Here is a 23099-nt window from a genome sequence, read left to right on the forward strand (position 1 = left end):
CAGGTATCTCAGACTTGATCCACATTAAACTTAATCCTTAGACATACACAAATATTTAGTGACTGTCACAGGAAAGGGAATGTGACTGAAGCATGAGACAGGAAGAACTGCAGGCTGGAAGAACTGCAGGCAGGAATTAACCTGAAGGGCCTTAGATCATCACCGAGGAGATGCTTCCATACAATTTCTCATGCCTGCCTCCTGTCACAAAACTACTTAGCTGTTACCACTTAAGTAGTTAATACCAAAGATCATGAGAACTGTGTTGCTCACTAAAATCTTTTAACTGTTTTCCAAAACATGCATTTGTTGCTACATAACTTACTTTGTACTACCACCAATATGGGTCTTGCTGCCGGCAGTGCTTAAAAATAGCTTTACAAAAATTATCGAAATAAAATCAGATGATCCTCATAACTGATCAACTCTGACCTCATAATGAAGATATGCTTTCTTTAAAATCATATTTAAGAGCTTGCTGTGAGGAATAATTGTAGGCATCTATAAAAGCTGCATAATAAAAATAAATACTTTTAGTAATTTACAACAAAATTAAGAAATATACATTTCACTTAAACAGGTAACAATACTTTAATGGATTAGTTGTTCGTCACTGTACAGTCCTGAGCATGTTTTTGCAGGCGTAATTTAGGTCATCAGTCTTCCCCCACGTCCACATGACATATGCCAGCTGGAAGAGAGCTTTTAATACTTCTGAGAAGAAGTATCTTAATTTAGCTTTGGTAATTATCTGTGCAACTATATAAATCTTTGATTTGCTTTTCACACACCAAATAGATTAAGTCAGGCACTATTGTTATTAAGATTCCTCCATTACTTTTTGACATTGATAAAGCAAACCATCCGGAAGAGCAGAACAAGGCGATCTGAACCACAAAGCCAGCATCCCCGAGTGAGTCCGACAGTGCAGCAGACAGGGCACAGATGGAAGTAGCTGGCATGCCAGTATTCCCTCATTACCTTAAAACAAGAGACCAGAGAAAAAAGTAAGTAATAATTAACAATAGCTATACCCTAGTTGACAGAAAATGTATGCTTTTCTCAAACTTCACTTCCACTGTTCTTTGCTACTCTTACCCCTACTCTTCTAATGTCACCAAAAATCATGCATCATGCGTGCAATCCCAGCTTCAGATTTCTGATATAGCTTAATTCCCATTTTTTTGTCCTGTCCAAAACTTTTCACAGTGCAACAGTTTTCTCCCTTGTAAAATTTAATGTCTTCTGTACACTTGTACCTTTACATTCACGTAGATCCCTGAGAAAGGCAAATCAAGTCCATAGGACAACACTCTTGTGTTTACTATGCTCCTAAACATTCCCTGCCTTAAACTGTTAGATACCTGCTTCCATGCGCTTGCTTTCTTGGGCAAATTACAGGTTCAAAGCAACCTTACAGTATACTTTCACTCACCTATAACATCAACTATATGGAGTTTCAGCTTCTGCTGCAGTGTATTCAGAGCAGCTGAAAGGGAATCTTGAGATGAGGACATTTTTATATTCTGTTTCACATCATTGGAAAGGGACAACCACAGCTTCCCAAAGTCTTCTGTAGTCACTTCCATTGGCCTAAAAATAAGTTTACCTCTAAGTTATCATAGCAAAATAAGAGATATTATTATTCAGCATATATTTAGTATCCCAAAAAATAGTATCTGGAAGCAACTGGACAACAGAGAAAGCAATAAGCAAATAAAGATTAATTTAAACAAATCCCTCCTACTCCCAGCTTAACACTCCTACTCCCAGCTTAACACTTTTTAAAGTTTGCATTCCTTGCTTTATATTTCCAAACTAAAAAAAAAACAAACCAAATGCATTATTCTATGTCAATGGAATTCACCAAAGTGAATGGCCTTGAGATATCGGCCCACTGAACAAGACAAAACAAGTTCAGCGAGAGGTAGGAAAACAAGGTGGATTTCACTATAAAACAGAAGTCTACTGGAAAAAGAAAGCTTGCCTTTTCTACTCCTAAAATAAGTGCAGCGTTAAAAAATGGAAATAATGAGCTTTCTTCTTCCCCTGCAAAAGTTGTCAGCCTTTTCATATAATGTATGTATATTCAAAATCACTTATTTCAGTTTGACGTTTATATTATGACATAGTTAAAACAGCATGCCCTTCTGTTCACTCAGTTCTGTTAGCCCCCTCAAAAACACATTCTGTATTTGAAAAGACTATGCTAACCTGCAGCTACTGTCAATATTCTCACCAGATCTGTACCTCTTGGAACTTTGCCCCTTTTTTGTTAAGTTTAGAAATAACCATTTACTATCTTTAGCAATCATCTCAATTAGATTAAAACTAGCTGCTCAAGATGAAGCCTATTTCATAATCAATTCCCAAAACATTCTGCCCTTGTCTAATACTTGTTTGAGTACACACATTTTTAAAAACTGCAGGTTATTTTATTTACCGGATGAAGTCCATCAAAGATAAAGTGACTGAAAAGTCAAGGCGCGTTTCCATGTCCAACTGGTAACTAACAGAGCCAGAAAGAACTCCCTGTGTACAGATTTTGTCCATCCACACGCATTTCTGGCAATGTTCCACACTTTCAGCTTCAATTGCAGGAAACTGATAGCTGGGACTCTCCATAATCTGTATCATTTTTTTAAAGGAATATAGAATATAAGTCTTGCTGTCAAGTTGTGTAAGTGGCTAAGATATAGCTATAACATTGTGTAAGTGCTTTTTATTTCAATTAATTTGTCTCAGACTATTTGGCAAGCGAACAGCACTACCATTTCTCAGTACTCATTAAGCATAAATCAATCATTAACATCTACAAAAGTCCTATGAGAATTAAAACACTGGAGAAACCAATCTCTTTCTGCCAGTTGGCTTCCCCTCTGCCCCCTGAATGATCACTCAAGAAAGATCAAGAACTAATGACCAAGAATCGGGATTCCGCAGTTCAGTCCCTAAAAAACTAATAAACAAGAACCCTAAATAAACTAAGATATATCATTGCAAGATATAGGCTTTACAGGCCACCCAGGGAGGTTGTGGAGGCTCACTCTCTGGAGACATTCAAAATCCACCTGGACGCATTCCTGTGTAACTGCTCTAGGTGGTCCTGCCTTGACAGGGGTGTTGAACCAGACGATCTCCAGAGATCCCTTCCAACCCTAATGATTCTGTGATACCCCAAGCTATATGCTAAAAGCAAGAAGCTGAGAAATCATCCCTAATAACAAGGATAATTTCAAGATCACTCAGAATTTCCTGGCCTCTCCAAACAAACTAGTAATACAGATTCTCTCCGTGAGAGTGATCTTTGTGGAATTTTAAATGAATTACAAGCAAAATCTAGACATAAGATACCCACTTTCTATCAATGCCATGACAGGATTGATTCAAACCAGAAATAGGAATGGAGGAGACTTCATAACCAATTAGTGGTTCCTTGGTTAAGTAAATCCTAGGAGAAACATTCTGCCTAATTCTCTTTAACTAGTTACCACTTGTAATGGTATCTAACACTTCTAATTCTGTGCTTCTTTCAGCAAAACGCATGGATAGTCACACCAATAGGCAATTCTTAAAGCGCTTTCCAATTACTTAAGTGAAGTTTCAATCAAGACTATTACATGCTTTTACCAACCAGTTACATCCCAGATGTAGCCAGTGTCAAATAATAAACTGACTGACTCCTCTTCACTACCAACTGACTGCATGAGAACAAGAATGCAATATGACTGATGTCTTTGGAAAAGTAAACAAATAAACAAAACTTGAAGTAAGCTTACATAAATTTTATGTGAAGGAGGAAACTGCATCATGTCTGCCTATCGTAGATACAAATGAATGCACAAGCCTAACAGTCACACCCAGACAAAGTTACACAATGATTTCTCTGGCAACTCTGGTTATATCATCCTGAGTATGACTGGTTAGGTTTGCATTCAGTCTTAAAGACCAGGAAGATGATTAATTCAGAACTGCAAAATCATATATATTTGTTATATGAAAGCAAGCTGTATTAAGGTTAATTAAAAAAGTGAGATGCTAACTTTTATACCAAAGGGCATTAAGTGCAATATTGAGATTTCTTTCACTACCCTTTAGGATGTATGTAATAACCATACCACAGGCTTTATGGATATACATTGGGAAAAAGGCATGGTTATTACATTAAAACAAATACTGCACACTTAAATGCAAGCAAAACCAAGAAGGTCCAAGTGAATATGAAATAGAATGGAAACAAAGGTTCTTACCTGAAAATGTTCTGCTTCTTCAAATGATAAGTTCACAGTATTAAGTACCACAGTGGTTTTATTGGAAACAAAAACAGTGAGCAACAGAGAGTCATCTGTCCACACCTTACATAAATACAGAGCTAAGGCATCACTCTGACAGAGTTCCATTACTTCAGAGTGAGTGAGCTCTTCTAGCTCTTCTGGTAAGGAAGGGACTAACGGTGTTTTAGTGGCACTTTCACATTGAGCACTTGGAGAAGGCTGAAAAACTTCAATATTACTATCAGCAAACAGAGACGACTGTGACAGCCTATTATCTGAAAGTCTCTCATCCAGCCCGGATTTTCTGAGGGACTGAGGCATTTCAAATGCTAAATTATCTTCTACAATATCTGAAGAAGACAGAGAGGCTTTCCTTAACCTTGTGTGCAAACTTTCCTCAGAATCTTCCATATTAATAGGTCTTGTATCCAGTAAGGGACCAAAATCTGAAGCAGCACTATTCTGGAAGTCTGACGCCTCCTCACTGTGTTCAATTTCATTTATCTTCGATCTTCTTTTGAACTTCTGAGTAGCTGTTTCTGCTTTCCCCATCTGGAAAGGGAAAAGATTAAAAACCGAAAAAAGGGTGGGCAAGTTTCTAGCAATCAGCTGTGTTACTGTTAACAGCATGAAACAGAGTGAGCAAGGACAAATGAAGACTAAGGAATCAATTCAGATGACAAATATAAATAGATTCCAAACATTTTAATGGATCTAGGAATGGGCTTCTGTTGTATTTTTTACAGTGTATTGGATCAGCCTGTAATGGCAGATTAAATCCAAGTTTTCTAAGAGATAAATTAAAAGCTCCTATTAAAAAGCAAGCAGAGGTAATTTTCCGGTTAAACCAGTGATAAAACCCAAGATTTGAGCTGGCTAATATGATAATGCCAGTCTTAAACAGATTACCTAACAGTGACTTCTTTAATGTTCTGCATATTACCCTACATAAATAATAAATGGTCTTGACATAGGGTATCAAATTCCAGCCTTACTGACAATGTCAAAAAACCTCCACAACATTGGGTCAAGGAATAGTTGTTAGGGAAAACCAAAATTAACTCTCAAAGGACAACTTTTTAAAAGGGGAGTTCTAGTCACTGAATCAGATCTGACCCAGAAGTTGCTTGTCAAGTAATATCCAACCTGTTTCAGGTTCTTAACACATCATCAGATTACAAAAGTAATTTCAATAGTTTTTCAGTGACTCGGGAGGTTTTTTTGCCCTGTTTTACCAAAATATTCATTTCATCTCCACTTGCATCTATAACTGCAAATAAGGCAATATATAAACTTTAAACTGGGTAGTCTCAAAAGAACCACTTACCAGACTGACACCAGCATTTGATCCTAGCCCAATAAACAAAGTTGATGCTAACTCCTGCTTCTCTTTGTCTTCTTCAGAGATGCTGGCAACTTGATCAGGCCGCAATGCAGGAGGGTCACCCACCTGTCCTGCTGACAAGGTGCCACAAGAAGCAGTTTGTGGCTCTTTTTCTTTCCCTTCTTTGCTTTCTTTCTTTGGAAGGTAGCCTTCTTTACCCCACAGCTTGCGTACACCCTCAAGTTTCAGAGTACTCGTCCTAAAAAGGTTAACAAAAAGCAGGATCAACCACATGAACATCACATTCATAAAAATATACCAACATTCTACTTCAAACACCATTCACAACTTTGGTACTTTGATAAACACAGCAAGTAGCAGAATATACACTTTTGCAGGCTCGTCCTTCATTACCTTTAGAACACCCCACAAATGCAAACCTGGACGAGGCTATATAATCCTAAGTACAGAGCTATCCTAAGACAGTATTATACCCCTACAGCCACTTGTAGACTGTGTTTGCCAACTCCAGAGTTTCAGATTACATTTATTACATATTTGAATATTTTTTTAGAAGTGAATACACAAAACATGGTCTGTGAGTCTCTAAGTGTATTTAAATAGTTCTACTGCTGATTCCTTAAAAAAATCATTTATATACAGGACTGAAAACTAGGAGAAACCTGGAAAGTATTCTTTTCCTATGGAAAGTGTTCATGTTGTCAGATACCCTGAATTCTAGCAGAAGTTAGGTCAACAGACACAGGCTAAATGCTGCAAGTCCTACACCTAAAACCCTCACACATATTTTCTTACACAAGCTGATTGAAGAATCTTAATTCCAAGATTTCTTGCACACCAATTTACCACCAAAGTATAAATAAAGTTATTAATTTGTATAAGACTGTGGATATGGAATTTATCTGCAGTATTCTAAAACTTAGAGTATCTTACACTGCAAATCTTAGCCTGACTTTTATCTGAATGAGTTTCCTTAAAAGGCCCATTACTGTAAGCCCTTAAAAGTAAGCATAGCTTGTAAGAAAAAGAAAGAAGCCAGAGAAAAAATGCTTAATCGTGTCATCATCAGGTAATCCTGTCCCAATTTTACTGCATTAACCATTAGTTAATGAGTTAGTGAAGAAAGCGGAAAAACATTCTAATCACGTTAGCTTTTTTCCTAGTTATTTCCAAGCAGATGCCATCTGAATTTCTTCTTACATAACAGAAGTTTCCAAGTTTAACTATTCTTTTTAGTTCCATGTAATGAAGAAGCCAAAGACACATGATACTGACAAGAACAGAAGCTTACGTGTACTTCATTTCAATCACAAATTAACTCACTCTTTATGCCCTGTCTCAGCACTATTCACAGATGTATCAGAACCAAAAGATAAGCCAGTAGGGGACTGTCTGCCGGTGATGCCAGATGAGGACACACTTGAAGCAAATGACAATCTGTAAGGTTCAAAATTCAGAGCTGCAAGACAGACAGAATCTTAAAATTACAAGAGGCATACAAAGGCAAAAAGAAAAATCCATTTTCTGAAAAGAGATACTCTGTACAGCTGCACTTTTCAGGCTTCCCATTCAGGATCCTCTATCCTCATAAAAAAACAGACATTTCTGCTCTCAGGTAAGATTTTTAGGCAGAGGATTTCTCTAAAATGTATTAATTTGATATTTGATTTTAAATACTGGAATTAAGACAAAAACTAGTGACTTTACAGCATATCACTAAAACATCTGCCAATGCTTACAGTATTTGTAGACAGAAGTACTGTATTGGATCTAAATAAGTGAGCTTTTCAATTTCTAAATAACATTTTGAGTCCACATCATTATGCCCATACATCACTGTCTGCTTTGCAAACATACTTGACACCTTGGGCAAGAAATTGTTTTCACTAATACTTGCAGTCAGGGTTCAGAACTAGCTACTTTTGATACGCTTTACGAATTGAAGGGTAGTTTGAATAACTTCTAAAAATGGTTTTGGAGTAGAACATAAACAGTCATCGTTACGTACGAAGCACAGCGCAGACTCTCCTTTGCAGCCCTGGAGCTATCAAGGGGTACAGTCCCTTTCCCTCATCTCCACCCCAGCCTTACACTTTCTTCTTCCCAGCAAAGTGAAGCAGCAGGGCAAAGGTGTTGGGCATCTGAGATGAGAGAAGTCTCCTAATAAAGGAGCAGGCAATGCTAAGGAAGTGTCCTGTCCCATAAGGAAGCAAGAAGGAACGGAGATCCAATGGGCTTTGTGATAAATAGCATCCACATAAAGATATTCAAACTCTACCAACCCATAAATTTAGTCATCTATAAACAAAGAATTGCAATAAATTCAGTAGACTCCCCTTCTAGAATACTTATGAATATTCCACTTCACCTATATCTAACCTCCTAAAATATTTATGAGCTAGTGGAGGATGGTGATCAGTACCTGTGATTACTGAGAAAAAAACAGCAATTCATAATCTGGCTCCTACAATGGCTTCCCTGCAAAACTGTAACACTGTAAACATCAGAATGCTAAACAGATGTTCTTCAGCAGGAAAGACCGCTAATTTCACTCTGAACACCTCACTATGAAGCACTGTTACAAGCTCAATCTGACAAACAGCAGGTTATATCCCTCACTGGGTTTATGTGCATGCAAAACCAGTGCAGAACATTTAGTTTGAACGTATCTGACCTTGCCCAACATTTCCCCACCACAATTTTCAGTTTTCTAGTAGGCTTAAATTGGAGGTAGCAGATGTAATACTCTCAATTTATCTCAGAAAAGTGTTAAGTTCTGCAAGCTACAGATGCAAGCAAATGGACAATATTATTTACTGAATGCATTAACCTGCAGAGTCAAAATAATTTTTTAGAAACAACAACTTAATTGGAGATAATGCAATGTACAAGGCTCATTTTTCTAATTCCTCAACAGTAAAGCTGAGAAATGGTTTAGAAAAGCTTTCCAACCTCAAAGTGAATTATTGAGTGTCTAAAAGAAACCCTTATGTGACAGGCTATGATAAAGTAAACGAGTATTTCTATGGGGAAAAAAAAAAAAGGCCAAAATAAAAATAGGCAATTTAGTTAACATCTTGGGGTATTTTTAAATAAATAAAAGCACATACTGCTGTCTTATCTGTACCTACACTAGGTAAGAAACATAAGATCTGTGTCATAAAATAAGTTCCAATGGTTAATGCTGCAAACTATGATTCCACAGTCAAGACTAAGTGCTCAGTATAGCAAAGTTAGGAACCCTTTGCTTTCACGTTAATAATCCCCATAAATTTCAAACCCCATAGATTAGCAGAAATTGTTGTAAAGCATTCTCATCTGCAGAACAGCAACCTACAATAAATGAACAGTTACATACACCAGGCAGACAGATGTGGAACTTGCGCTTAGCTAAATCTACAGACAAGAGATGTATAAGATAACATTACTTTAAGAAATAATACTAACTATACACTTAGGATTGTTAATTAACACCTATCAGGCAATTTACCAGCTATTTAATAAATGCAGTAAACCAGGTGTCACCTTTTTCCTGAGAAAGTTTCTCCTCTTGTCTCTGATGATGAGGCTTATATGGTGCTGCACCACGACCAAGTCCCTCAGCCACAAACCCATCCAGAAAAGATAAGGAAGCATCTACCTACACAGAATTAAGAAAGGTGAGAAAACAGAAGATAAACCAGCACATGAAGTCATAATTCTGTTAAAAGCTACTCCAGGTTACTAACTGAACACAATGGTTCTTTATCTTTCGGTATAGAACATTAAGATGCATCGAATATGCCTGAAAAAGCATGTTTCTGAAAGCTCACTGTAAGCAGACTAAAGACTGGCACCACTCAGAACTGTCAAGTATAATTCATTTGAAAACACTTTCTTATCAAAATATCCAACCTCCCAACCACAAACTGGTTCATGAGGAGCACACATTGCAGCTGTCTTACCACCATGTCACTGCAGCTAGCGTCAAATGGAAGCAAGTTTTTCATCAGTGCTTTGTCCTCACACAGATTCTTCAATTCAAAGGCATATTGTCTCATGCAAGTATCTAGCGAGTTACTGAATTCTTGGATTATTTCATCAACTGCTTTTGAACAGGAGGTACGTGATGCTATCTTGGTGACTGTAGCCATTATCCACACTTTAGTTTCAGAAGTAACAAAAGTCTTCTTCAGCAGGCTGTGCAGCTTTGTCAAAATAACTTCTGGGTCAACATCTGTAACAAGGCTAGAATATTCCCCCACCACCTATTCATGAAGAACAGACAAAAGAGGCAGTTCATCACACAGAGCAGTGCTTTCAGTTTTAAATAGAATTTAGTACTAAATACCAACATAATAAAATCCACCTCACATGCAAGAAACTACTATTTAAACATGTTATACGTTTATTTCTTTACCATTTTGTGGCTTAAGTGCCCAAGGTTTAAAATTACTTGTGTGTTTACCTCAGCAGACTCCAACTTTTAGTTTCTTAAAAATCAAATCACTGTATGGAAAAGAAAGTTAAAAATAGCAATTAGGGGACTTGGGGGTGCTGGTTGATGAGAAAATGAACATGAGCCGGCAGTGCGCTTGCAGCCCAGAAAGCCAACCACATCCTGGCCTGCATCAAAAGGAGCATGACCAGCAGGTCAAAGGAGGTGATCCTGCCCCTTTACTCTGCTCTTGTGAGACCTCACTTGGAGTACTGTATACAGTTCTGGTGTCCTCAACATAAAAAGGACATGGAACTGTTGGAACAAGTCCAGAGGAGGGCCACGAGGATGATCAGGGGACTGGAGCACCTCCCGTATGAAGACAGGCTGAGAAAGTTGGGGCTGTTCAGCCTGGAGAAGAGAAAGCTGTGTGGAGACCTCATAGCAGCCTTCCAGTGTCTGAAGGGGGCCTATAGGGATGCTGGGGAGGGACTCTTCATTAGGGGCTGTAGTGACAGGAAAAGGGGTAACGGGTTAAAACTTAAACAGGGGAAGTTTAGATTGGATATAAGGAGGAAATTCTTTCCTGTTAGGGTGGTGAGGCACTGGAATGGGTTGCCCAGGGAGTTGTGAATGCTCCATCCCTGGCATTGTTCAAGACCAGGTTGGACGAAGCCTTGGGTGATACGGTTTAGTGTGAGGTGTCCCTGCCCACGGCAGGGGGGTTGGAACTTGATGATCTTAAGGTCCTTTCCAACCCTAACTATTCTATGATTCTATGATCTGCTCATACTGCTGCCTCTCCCTTGGGTGGAAGCTGAAGATTACGCAGGTGCCAGACAACTCCAGCATCACGCTTGGCCAGTCACCTGCAAGGCTAAAAATGCATTTCACAACCACATCTGGCCTAGTTCTGATGAAGTCAGCATGCAGTCAGATTCATGTGGCTGCTAAACCATTCTAATAGTCACCTGCCTTAAAGGGAGCAAGTCAGTTTTTTCCACAAACTATGACTCGGGCACAGGAAGAGGTCACTAAAAATCGATGTTGGCATATTATCTTGACTTCAAGTCAAAACAGAATACTCATAACTATAAAGAAAACAGTTTTAAATATCTATTTAAAACATCACCACTTTGACAGTTTTCTCGCATTTGTGTATTCAATTTTGACTGTGTGTCTGCCATACCCAACTCATAACTTGAAGAAATTTCTGTGGATACAGTGCATCATCCTCTTCTAGTAATGCCAAGTAAGACTTGACTGCATATATCCGTAGTTTATCATCTTCGTTTCCATCATCAAATCCTATACAGAAAACAATACACATTTGCCTAAAATGCAAATAACACATCCCATCAAATATTTCAAAGTTCAAGAAAAAAAAAAGCAAGATGATCAAGAAACACATCTAATTTTTCAGAGCATTCATGGAATGACTCACCTTCAGCTAATAGCCTCAGAAAGTTGTTTGGGATATCCATATGCACAAGATCACCTCCAACGGAAAACACTGCATTCATTGTTTGGATGAACCACTCATTGTTAGGGGCATATGTGTCCAGATGTTAAGGAATTGAGTGCTAAGGCATAAGTTTTTCTCTTTTTTTAGTGTGTTTCCTAAGGAAACAGATTTTCCACAACTAAGGTACTGTCTTGCTCCCCACAATAAGTTGGAGGCCTATTGGTCAAATATCAGCTCAATCTAACTGAATATGAATTATTCCTCTATCTTTTATAAAGTGTTCCCTGTAAACCTCATGAAAACTGACGGTAGGGAAAGAAGTCTTAAGTTACTGCCCTGTTGAAAAATCCTGCTCATGAACCTAACAGTTATCCATTATGTGCTATTTGCCGGCTTGTCAATCAATATATCTTAAGTTGTGCATTAATAAATGCTAGAGTGAAGAATAAGAGTTTAAGCAGAAGTCACAGTAGGAACAGACAAGGATTTAGCTGTGGAAAACTGTCCTACTATGTTTTAAGTTCGGACTTGTTCTGTGCCAGCTTTCCAGCATAATCTTTTGAGTTTATCCAATATCACTTGATCAAGACAGGCAAGCTGTTCATCAGTGTTTTGCTGCTGATTTGCTGAAAAACAATAAACATTTTCAAGTACTCCACAGAAAGCAAAATTGGTTTTTTTTGTATATTTAAGATTTGATCAGCCTTTGCTAACTTTGGACATTAGCTTCTGCCTTTCCTCAAATAAAGCCTCAAAATGCACTGAATTATTGAAATGGAAATTTCTGAATGGAAATTACTGAATGGGAATTTTCAACAATACAGAAACATTAGCATTTTTTTTGCATACTGCATGACAACACAGCTTTTTCTGTACATTACTCTGTGCCAAGCAGTGTACAAACAGGATAGTAAGGTAGCTCTCCATTATAAAGACCTTACAACTCAAATTATAAGACAAGAATACAAATAGAAAATCAGGCAATGGCAAGCCTTACACCAATGTCCACCATATATTAAATCCCTAATTTGGCATAGTTAAAGAATCTTTATTTCTATGAAAGTGTATATTCTTAAAATCTATACACCCACAAAGAGTTCTGATAGGAACATAATTAGAGAACACCACTCGGCATAGCACTGAGGCATCCTCTCCATGCAGTGGTGTAAAATTTCAAAGGTTTAATTTAAAAACACAAAGTTTTTATGCTAAACTCCACAGCCAAAATGAAATCTTTTAAGTGCTATTACTTTCTCAATGAAATACAAGAGATACTGCAGTCATTTTTGTATGTATTTTCTTTTGTGTACTTTTATTTGCGTTTGAAAGAAAAGCATAGCGGTAACACTTCCTGCTTCAAGACATTATGAAAAGTGCCTTGAAAGGTACAAATACTACATTTGCTTGAGCTCTGACTCCAAAGTTTCAGAAAAATAAAAGGATATCTCTCAGCTACTTCAGAAAAATAAAAGGATATTTCTCAGCTAGTTCTGCTATTTTGCCAACTAAGTTGATGATAGCGTATTCTTCTTTGCTTTCTTTTAAGTAGTCAAGCATCTTCTGAACTATGACAATTACATTCTGTCCATTTGTAATTCTGTAGAGAAGCTCTAGAGTCTGAAAGAGAAAGCAAAAGAATATATTTAATTTGCTCTGATGACAAAAAAGGAAGCAGGCAAACAGAAACACTGTAGTATGATGCCAAATTGAGCAAATGCCCTTATTTGGCAAGTCTTAAATCACTGCTTACCTACACAGCTTGTCACCCATTGTTTGTAACTGCTTTCACAATAACGGAGACATAACATGCCTTTTACACATCTCCTTTTAGAAAACATTTCACTCATCTTAAAAATTAACTGAATTTTGATGCTTAAAAATTCACTGACCTCCCTTTTAACAATGGGATCTGGATGGTCCAGACATTCAATTATTGTCATTTGGTGCTGAAGTGCCAGATTAGGATCCTGCTGAATAACATAGGTCAGAGCCTTTAAACCTAGAATACAAATGATTGGAAGTAATATAAGAGAACATATGCTACTATGACCAAATTGATAACATCTTAATGAAATCAGGTATCCTTACCTAAGTATTTCAAATTAATTTTGGGTGACAAAACAAACTTTCCAATGCACTTGGCAGCCTTTTCAAGTAGTTCAGAATTGGGATAAATTGTATAAATTGTTTGGACACATTCAAACAAGATAGCTGCAGGTGGGGAGAAACACATAATTAACGTGTATTAAATACTTCTATAATGCAAAACTTTTGAACAAGCAAACTCACTGATTGTATCAAGGACTTACATTACCATCCCACCCCACAAATCTAACTGCAGAGTACCTACTGACGTTAAGTAAAAATTGGATGAAAGACTATCTCCTTTAGCATATATGTATTTCTTATTAGCTTTTGCCACTGTGCATAAAACTTTGTCTTTAAAGTTCTTCCAATCTCAAAACCTCCTATAGTTGCTCAAGGGACTGGGACAGTCTGTAGAAAGCCAACAGGCAACTATACGGGATATGAGACAAAACGTCTTTCAGTAGTGCATTAAAAATACTCCAACGATCAAAAGCTGCACTGTACAGCTTTATCACTTGCTTTACAATTTACTAGTTTGGAACTTAAGAATTCAGTTGTTGAATACAAATATATTTTCAAACTGTAAGTATTTCAGCACAATCAACTACTCACATTTTCAATCTTTCCAAATACCAATAATTACGTAAAAGAACCTCACCCACCATATGTAATGTTATGATTTATCTCTGCTCTTCTTAAAGATTCATCTAGGACTTCATACATCAATTCACTTGTCCTGTTTAACAAGAAAAAAAGAAATTATTTGCAGCACTAACAAGCATGTAGTCTTATTTCACCAAACAGCTCAAATCCTAGTACTGAAATCTGTAACACAAATTATTCACGTCCCCAGGTTTGCTTTAACATGGAAGAGCTCCATAACATGTTTCTAAATGGCATCTAACAAGACATTTGCAGCTTTCAAGAGAAATATTTACTACATCACCAAACTACAAACACTTCCCTCACTGCTTGTATAAAAAGAAAACCTCAAGAGGAAAAAGACCCCAGATAACTAGGTTCTCACAAAGCAACGCCACTTCTTAGTTATCTTTACTCTGGATTTTCACACAGTTGTTTGGTAACCCCATAACAGAAGTCCCAGCAAAAAATGTATTTCAAGCATAACCCACAATAACCAATTTTTATTCAATCCGGAAGCTAAGAAACCAATTTTGCAGTTTAAAAAGTACTTACTCACTGCATTGGTTAATAACAGATATGTAAACTGAGCATGAAATTCACTTATAAAAAAACCAAACCAAACAAACTAAAAAACAGCAAGCTGTCTATGAGAGATACATCATGACTCTACTCTTTGTATCTTCAAAATAGTAATTAGAGAGAAAGATCTGGTTACCTTGGATCATCTTTTCCTAATAACCTCAATATTCTTAAAAGCTGAATTTGTAACCATGGTGCTGGCACACTGTGATAGTTGAAGTCAATAGGGAGCTTTCCTCCCACTACCTGCTTCAGGATGGCTACAAAACTCCCAGTCAAGTCCTTGTACCCAGATGAGTTTTCCTACATAATGAAAAAGAAATATAATTCAAACATTTTCAAGCCACACCTCAAAAGTAAAAGTAATCCACAACTTGAGTAAGATCAAAATACCTACACCAGTAGTTTCATCTCTTTAAAATAAAACTTCTACTCTCATCCCTCAACACCTGTAAGCTCTTCACTTGAAATCAATGTTATTTTCTCACACATCTGCAATGGGAGTGAATGTAACTTGAAGGCAACAGTAAAGAAAGATTTACAAGCAAATTTCAACAACCCCTTTAACACAGAGTTCTACTATATCTTCTAGCTAAGGATGCCAATGATGCTGAACATTCAGATCATGCAAGAACTGGATCTGTCAAGCTAACTGGAGACCTAGCACAGAAATAACATATCCATGATCACAAAAATTGACTTTTCTAATGACTACAAGCTTTTTCCTGCAAAACTTCTGTACAGTACACTGTGTATTGAAAATTACATGTATATTTATATATAAATAGCTCCCAAGTTAAATTGTGCTTCTAATTCTTTACCTACCTTAATCATTTGAAGATAAATATGCAAAGAAGCAGCCATGACTCCAGCATCCCTGTCACATAAGGCTTTCCGGAACTTATCATGAATATGCTGAACTTGGTTAGGAGCAATGAGATAGAATTTATATAAAGCTTGAACAGCTTTTCTTCGGATAATTTCCCTGGAAAGAAATGAGATTTACACAAAATAAAATTAAGCTGCATGTGCATTTTAAGTACCTGACTTAACAAAACAGATTGCACTTGTTATTTCTACAGTAATGTAAAATTTTGCGTTCAGCCATCAAAACACTGTGATTTACGAACCCATGTTTTAAATGTTTGACAACAAATTACTTTGCAAACAACATCTGAGGAAGTGACAAGGCAAAATTAAAAGAATAACAGGGCTTAATGCAGATTGACAAATCAAAAGAATGGCCAACAAATGAACAAAGAAATTGGACACTGCTAACCTGTTGTGGTCACATATGCAGCTCCAAATAAAACACCTTTCTGGAAGTTACTGAGTCAGCTCATTTTGCAGTTCCCTTAGTAATCAACACCACATTTACAATGTTATCCTATGTGATATTGTGAATTAAAAATCAATCAACCCAAAGGGATTGATATCTGCAGATACTTTCATCAAAGTTTCTATAAAGAGCTTTATTAAAAAATGTATCAGTGAAGTACTTCAAGGACCCCAATTCTGTTTCTCCACTCACTCTATAAACGTTGTTCATCCACATATTTCCAGCAGATAATTCAATTACATTTACCTATTAAAACTGGTTATGAAAAAAACTAAAATACCTGTCCAATACTCAGTCAAGATCACAAATAAATGAGACAAGAATTCCAGAGAAAAACTACAAGAGGAAAAATTCCTGAAGGTAATGATTAGAAAAAACAACTCAGAAAAAATATCAGTTTACTAAAACTACCTACAGAATGAAGTCATTCAACTGTACAAGACCATCTGAATTTCTGTAAATGAGTACATACTTCGAATGCTGGAGCTTGTCTTCTATTAGGGGAAGAACAGCTGGAATCATCTCCCGTGGAAAGATCTGGCTGACAATGGTTAATGCCATGCAGACCTCTACTAGGTTAGTGCTCTGTAAGTCCTGTTACAATCAGTGAAATAAGACAGTATTAAAGAAAATGACACCTCTGAAACATTATTAGGTGGCAGATTTTCAGTGTCACTCCAAAGCATATTTTCATTTCCTATTAAAATTATCAGAAGAACTCAAAGAAGCAAACAGACAACTTCTGTCAGCTAAAAGCAGAAGTTTATATTGAAATATGCATGCATGGCTCCTCCTGGAGCTGAGAATGTATATAATTGGTACATTTTATAAAGGAAATTTTAGGGTGTATCTCCTTTGAAAACATTTAAAAAATGCCTTCAACAGAAGGAATGCCAAGATTAAATTAAAAATCCAAGGAAAGCAATTTAAAATTTTCATTGCTAACCAAAGAAGCAACAACTTTAAGAGAGCAAGACAGAATTAATGAGTACATAGTTTAGATGTGTGACAAAAAGGGAAGAACTGGTCCAAGTTTAGTTTATAGAATCATTTCAATTGGAAGAGACCTTTAAGATTATTGAGTCCAACTGTTAACCCAGCACTGTCAAGTCCACCACTAAACCATGTCTCTATGTGCCACATCTACACATCTTCTAAATCCCTCCAGGGATGGTGTCTTCACCACTTCCCTGGACAGCCTGCTCCAATGCTTGACAAACCTTTCCATGAAGAATTTTTTCCTGATATCCAGTCTAAACCTCCCCTGGAATGACTTGAAGCTATTTCCACTTGTCCTACCACTTCTTACTTGGGAGAAGAGACCAACACTCACCTCGCTACAACCTCCTTTCAGGTAGTTGTACAGAGACAAGGCTCCCCCTGCCTCCTTTTCTCCAGGCTGAACAACCCCACCCAGCTCCCTCAGTCACACGTCATAAGACTTGTGCTCAAGATCCTTGACCAGCTTCGTCGCTCTTTGGACCCACTCCAGCATCACATGGGGATGGGCCTGCTTCTGTGCCTTTAAGATTTTCATTCATTATTTTATCTCCAGACCTCCAAAACCACTGTACCTTCACAACTGTGTTCACAAGTAGAAGTAGCAGTTCGTGATTTTCATGTAGAAATAAAGAAACTGCCAAGTAACCTATAAAGGAAAGCAGCCTCCATTACCACTTTCAGGCAATTAAGCAACTTCAAGATAGAAAACTTAAGACTGCCTGTAATACAAGAAGCATTAAATCAAACAATTACAAAAATACAACAAAAAACCCCACAGCTGGATGACAGTTACTCATGTTTTACAAATCAAGATTTTCTCTTATTTCGAGACAAACCAGTTATATGCAAGTTGCAGTAGAGCTCAACAGCTAAGGATACACAAGCTGTGAGAAATAAGAGACATAATAATACTGTTACAACTAAGGAGCAGCTAAAAGCACCATGAGAAACCACTTCCTGGAAAACCAGTACCGTCTCTGCACAGAGAAAATTATTACTTCTAGACTCCACAATACAAATGCACTTGTTAGGTTTGTTTCTCTTTTTTCAAAAAAATGAAGTTCAATTTCAAATAAATTTCAACTTTCAATTTCAAATAAATTTCAGCAATGTATTCAGCTCGGAATACAGCAGAGTAAATTCACCATCCCATGCCAAAAACTTCCTTGTTGTTTCTTAATAAGGAGAAAACAATTCCAGAAGCCCAGAAAATAAAACTTTTTCTTCAAGATCCCTTTTTTTTTTTTAACTAAGGGACTTAAAACGGGGGTGAAGGGGGCGGTGTGAGGAGGATGCCAACTCCTGACAATACCTGTGTTACACAGACAGATCTTAAAAAGGATCCACCCCAGTTCATTCAAGGCTCAGGGATCAAAATGAGCAACTTGGATACAAGTAACTATTGTCTTGGCTACCAGATTGGTCTATCTGCATGTGAAACTTGATCAGCTTAGTACACTACAAAAGCATGCCTCACTCTCATTCACTGAGGCTCACAATGGGTAAAAAGATGGGGCAAACCCATCTTGACTGGATCAACTGACAACAATTCCTTAATAAAAACTGAGAACTGACAAGGTCATCCTCATTTATCACATAAAGCTGCACAAAACGATGTCAGAAAGCCCACACAATAATAAAAAGCCCACACACTTGATAACATCCTTTTACCAGATCAAACCTTAAGGGGCTTTGCATCCAGAGAACATTTAGCCATCTACATTTGAAAAAAAAACAAAAAAATAAACATAAACCAATGCTGCTTCACCAAACCCTTCTCAAAAAGAGCCCTAGTATGGAAAGGTCTCAACCCAACCACTAGCAAGACACATTGCTTCTTGACACTTAGAGAGGTCACAGAGTTTTCTTCAAATCAGCTTACCACCTGCCCTCCCAGGTTTGGTGAAGACAGAATTTCTTCATCCCTACCACAGCGTCTGTGCACTGGCTTTCGTTACTCAGGGTTAAAGCAACTTTAAATCATCACTTGTAACGTATTCTCTCAGAAACTCCAATACATGAGTAGATGATCCAGATGAAATTCAAATAAAGGATATCAAACAAGCATATCCCACAAGACATTGCCTTCCGTGTATGCAGACATTGCTTGGAGTTAAACCATTTTCTCTGCAAACAAGAAGAAATGTCTTCACTAGGCAGTTGAATCAGCAACTGCAAGGAGATTCTCCAGACAAGACAGGCTGACAGCTACTTCAAACTAAATCTAGTGGAAACAACTTAATAGCCACACTGGCAGGCAAGGAAATCCAAACAGCATGGATGTTCAAAGACAGCTGAACCAGCCTTTCAGATTTCTTCAGGAAATTCTGCAAATAGGATTGCTTTATTTGCCTCACTTCCTACAACTGTTTCTAAATTAAAAAAAGAAATCCTACAAGCACCAAAACCAAAAACATTTGCCTGACAAACCTTTTGTATCAGCATCCTTGTCTAGACTTGTACTACATGCTTGAAATCAGATCCTGACAGAAACCCTTTTTCAGCTTGATGTGTTTTTTAGCAAAATCCCAAATTATTTTAGTGCTGCCACAATTCAAAACACTGACAGAACAACTGATGATGTCAGTGATTCCCCCTGCCTGCTGCTCTACAAGCAGACACCAAACACCTCACACACCAGGGAGTTAGTAATTTTCAAACAGTAGTGAGACTATGAAATAAAGCCAAATGCAGAGGAACATTTTAAGTTGTAGTTTTACATAAATTATAAATTCTAAGACACTTTAAAAATACAGTTTGAGAATATTACGAATGCTATAGCTCCATGCACATACCAACTCTTTTCTCCAAGAGATTTCCTTGCTGGGCAAGCTTGATTGCATGGATGTATCCAAAGGAAGACTCGTACCCCAGCATTTCACAATAGATGAGTCTCACCATACATTCTTTCATTAGTCTCTGTAATACCAAAAATAAATTATTAAGATTTTGAAGCCAGCCATGTCTTATTCTCTTCTTCACTGCTGTAATAAAGTAGAGAACTTCATCTGACAGAAACATATGTGCATTTCACAATATTTGCTAAAATCAGGGTACTTGTAACTTCTCTGCTATGAACCTCTTCTGTGAATCAATATTAATTTCTGACTATAGCAGCAGAATTCCTCATACTCTACACTTAGAGATGTTATCTTGTTTTGATTAGCATACATGTGATAAAGATTAATTACACCTAAGATAAACAATGTGAGTTAACTGAAGTGTTAGATGATCACACTGTTAATGCAGATTGTTTTTGACCAATAACTACACTGACCTAGGATGGGTTTTCCCTATGTAACAGAGTTCAAAAACTCTCACTCATGGGACTGAGATATGCATTAACTAACTCAAACCAGAGTATATCAACTGCTGCAACTCGGACATGAGCAACAGTGCATACAACAAAGCACAGCCGCTTACACAATACAAATCAATGATAAAACTAATGCCAGCCTGCAGAGAACATTATCTGATGGAAGCAGTTCGACACCTAGCTTTTTTGTCTGCATTATTTCAGACACTACAGGATGACAGGCTCTGCACACCGCACTGTTGCAGGTTATTCACATCACACAGAATTGCAGTGTTCTCACTATTTTAACCACGCTGCAAAACCATGGACACTGATACTTTTTAATGCTGATAATTATGCCTCCTTATAATGCACGTAACCTGCACACTCCACCCGGTAAAAAGGGTGAGAACACTGCTTTTCACCGCTTTTGGTCTGCTGTTCCCACAGCCTGTAACCACTAACCACACTTACAAGTGTTGTGGTGGGGGCTGAAACTGCTGCTTTCAAACTGGTTAGCTCCTGCTGGATTAATTTTTCTTCTTCCTAGAGAAAAAAAATCAACTTATTTTAACCTTGCGTAAGTTTTGGATGCACACTATGAAACAAATGTCAAAGACGTGTTAATTTCACAATATTCCACGGTCTTCTCAAAAGCAGCGTACGCCTCAGCAGTAACACCGAGCTGCTTGCTGCAAGCACCGTGGGCACCAGTACTCCCCGGCAGTACTGTGCTTGCCCACGCCGCACCGAGCAGGTAACACATAACTCGACAGCCCACGAACGCGCACCGCAGTGGGGTTTATCACCGGGCTCCGGAGGAGGAACCCCAGGCAGGACCCAGCCCCGCGGCTGAGGGGAGACCGGCACCGCGCACAGGGCCCATAGCACCGCGCCGGCACGGCAGGAACGACCGAGGGGTGGAAGGGAGAGGAGGGAGGCCCGGCCCACGCCTGCTTCTGCGCGGCGGGAGGAGCAGAGGGCCCGCTCCCGGGAGCCGCCCGCAGCCCGTACATGCTTGGAGGTGAGCGCCGTGATGCTCCGGATGAGGCTCCCGAGACGGGAGGTGGCCGATGCCCTGCCGGGGCCGCCTCCTCCCGGCCCGGCGCCCGGGTCGTGCTGCCCCAGCAGCCCGGGCAGCACGTTCAGTGTCCGCTCCACCACGTCGCTCATGCCGGGCCCGGAGCTGCCCGCCGCCGGCCGGAAGGGACCGGACCGCGGTCCTCGACACCCGCTCACGCACTTCCGGGACCGCCCGGCGGCAGAGGGCGCTGCACAGCGCGCTGGGGCGGGGCGGGGCGGGGCGGGACGGGAAGGGACGGGAAGGGACGGGAAGGGAAGGGCCGGAGGACCTGGAGCCGCCCACCCGCTGAAGGCCCGATCCTTGATAGCGCCGGGCGGGGGCGCCGCGCTGCGACGGGCGGGCAGGAGCCTCGGGGGGCGGCTGTGGCTGCGGAGAGGCAATCGCCCAATCCCCGCTGTCAGACAGCACGGCCCGGTCACCGCTGAGCCGTAAGGTGGAGCTGAGCCACAGCGTCTACAGCGGCTCAGCCCGGAGCGGGGAGACAGCAACCCCTGCCCGGCCTCCAGGGGTTGGTGCCCGCGGTCACCAGTCGAGTTGAAATAGGAGCAGATCCACACTCCGAGGGAACACGTACATCCAACCCCGTCAGGTTTACCTGATCTACTAGGCTGTGCCTTTCCCAGTTCGTGTATTCAGCCAGTTGCAACAAGATAGACACTTTACTGTATTTTTTAACAGAATTGTTTTTCTCCCAGTTTTTCCCATGAACAAGGAAAAAGCATAGTGCCACTTAGAGTCAATCATCCCACCACAGGCAGCAGACTAAAATAATACTGATCTCGGCTTAGATGCTTAATTCCATTTTAGCCCACGTATGGCTTTTTCAGTTCCACATATTTCTCTGAAACAAAATTACTTGACATTTTTCTAGTTCTAAAGTCAGTTCAAAGGGGATATATTTTTTCTAGAAAGGGTGGGGAAGAAACTGAAGTAATCCCTTCCAAGCTATGTGTTTGCAAGGAAAAAAGAATCCATCTCCAACATGTATCTGGTCAGGCAATCATGCTGAAGCTTGAAGCTATGAAGTGATTTATTATCAGGAAAGAAAACCAAACAAATAGGGACCAACTGAGGTCAGTAGCTCCCAAAGTATTAAAAGTTGGCATTTCTTTGAAGCGAAGTTGAAAGATTTGGACTGGTATTTTTTAAAGTTCATTTTATGAAATGAATCGGTTAAGAGTATCTCAGTTAAGAACTGCTCCTGTAAAGATGATATATATATTATATATTGATGTATTAATGATATAGATACATATCATATATATCAATACATCATACTATGTACTATAAAGTTTGTGAGCTTTGCAGACCAAAAATGTAAATTCAGTAAGCAGAGGAAAAGCTGCTGGTTAAGCTGATAGAACTTCAATAAATGCTCAAATCTTAATAATTTGACTTTTTTCTTTTATTAATTCCAGGGGCTCAAGTCTTTCTCTTTGCCTCAGGTGGTGTACAAATAAATGCTACATGTAAAATGACTTGTACAAACTCTCGAGCTTGTGTGGGATTAATTTCTCATACTGTTGATGATTGCATTGAAACCAGGAGGACTAATCATAGTGCACA

The 23099-nt window shown here is 38.8% G+C and overlaps 1 protein-coding gene across 1 annotated transcript; it reads right to left on the bottom strand.

Annotated features, from left to right (window-relative positions):
• Nucleotides 1-566: 566 nt before the first annotated feature.
• Nucleotides 567-21677, bottom strand: AP4E1 (adaptor related protein complex 4 subunit epsilon 1). The gene is made up of 21 exons (XM_061347402.1): nt 21464-21677; nt 20924-20995; nt 19950-20073; nt 17727-17800; nt 16625-16746; nt 15639-15798; nt 14950-15116; nt 14252-14325; nt 13590-13712; nt 13391-13500; nt 12975-13118; nt 11481-11589; nt 11226-11344; nt 9564-9866; nt 9145-9259; nt 6943-7078; nt 5602-5857; nt 4251-4826; nt 2444-2628; nt 1436-1593; nt 567-981 (listed from the first exon to the last, which is right to left on the bottom strand). Exons 1-21 carry the CDS (start codon nt 21620-21622, stop codon nt 821-823), a joined length of 3447 nt encoding a protein of 1148 aa, XP_061203386.1. The 5' UTR covers nt 21623-21677; the 3' UTR covers nt 567-820.
• Between the last annotated feature and the right edge of the window lie 1422 nt (nt 21678-23099).

Source organism: Neopsephotus bourkii, unplaced genomic scaffold (genome assembly GCF_033783945.1).
Source record: "Neopsephotus bourkii isolate Nb327-2 ecotype Australia unplaced genomic scaffold, CSIRO-AGI_Nbou_v1 NB_318, whole genome shotgun sequence".
In the NCBI taxonomy this organism is placed as follows: domain Eukaryota; kingdom Metazoa; phylum Chordata; class Aves; order Psittaciformes; family Psittacidae; genus Neopsephotus; species Neopsephotus bourkii.

What these genes read in the sequence shown, in the direction of transcription:
- AP4E1 (XM_061347402.1), bottom strand. Translation starts at nt 21,622, where the DNA reads ATGAGCGACGTGGTGGAGCGGACACTGAACGTGCTGCCCGGGCTGCTG. An exon ending in TCTCTTGGAGAAAAGAGTTG is followed by an intron (nt 17,801 to 19,949) that starts GTATGTGCATGG and finishes TTTCCTTTATAG; the next exon opens with GTTACTTGGCAGTTTCTTTA. An exon ending in AAATCATAACATTACATATG is followed by an intron (nt 13,713 to 14,251) that starts GTGGGTGAGGTT and finishes CCCCACCTGCAG; the next exon opens with CTATCTTGTTTGAATGTGTC.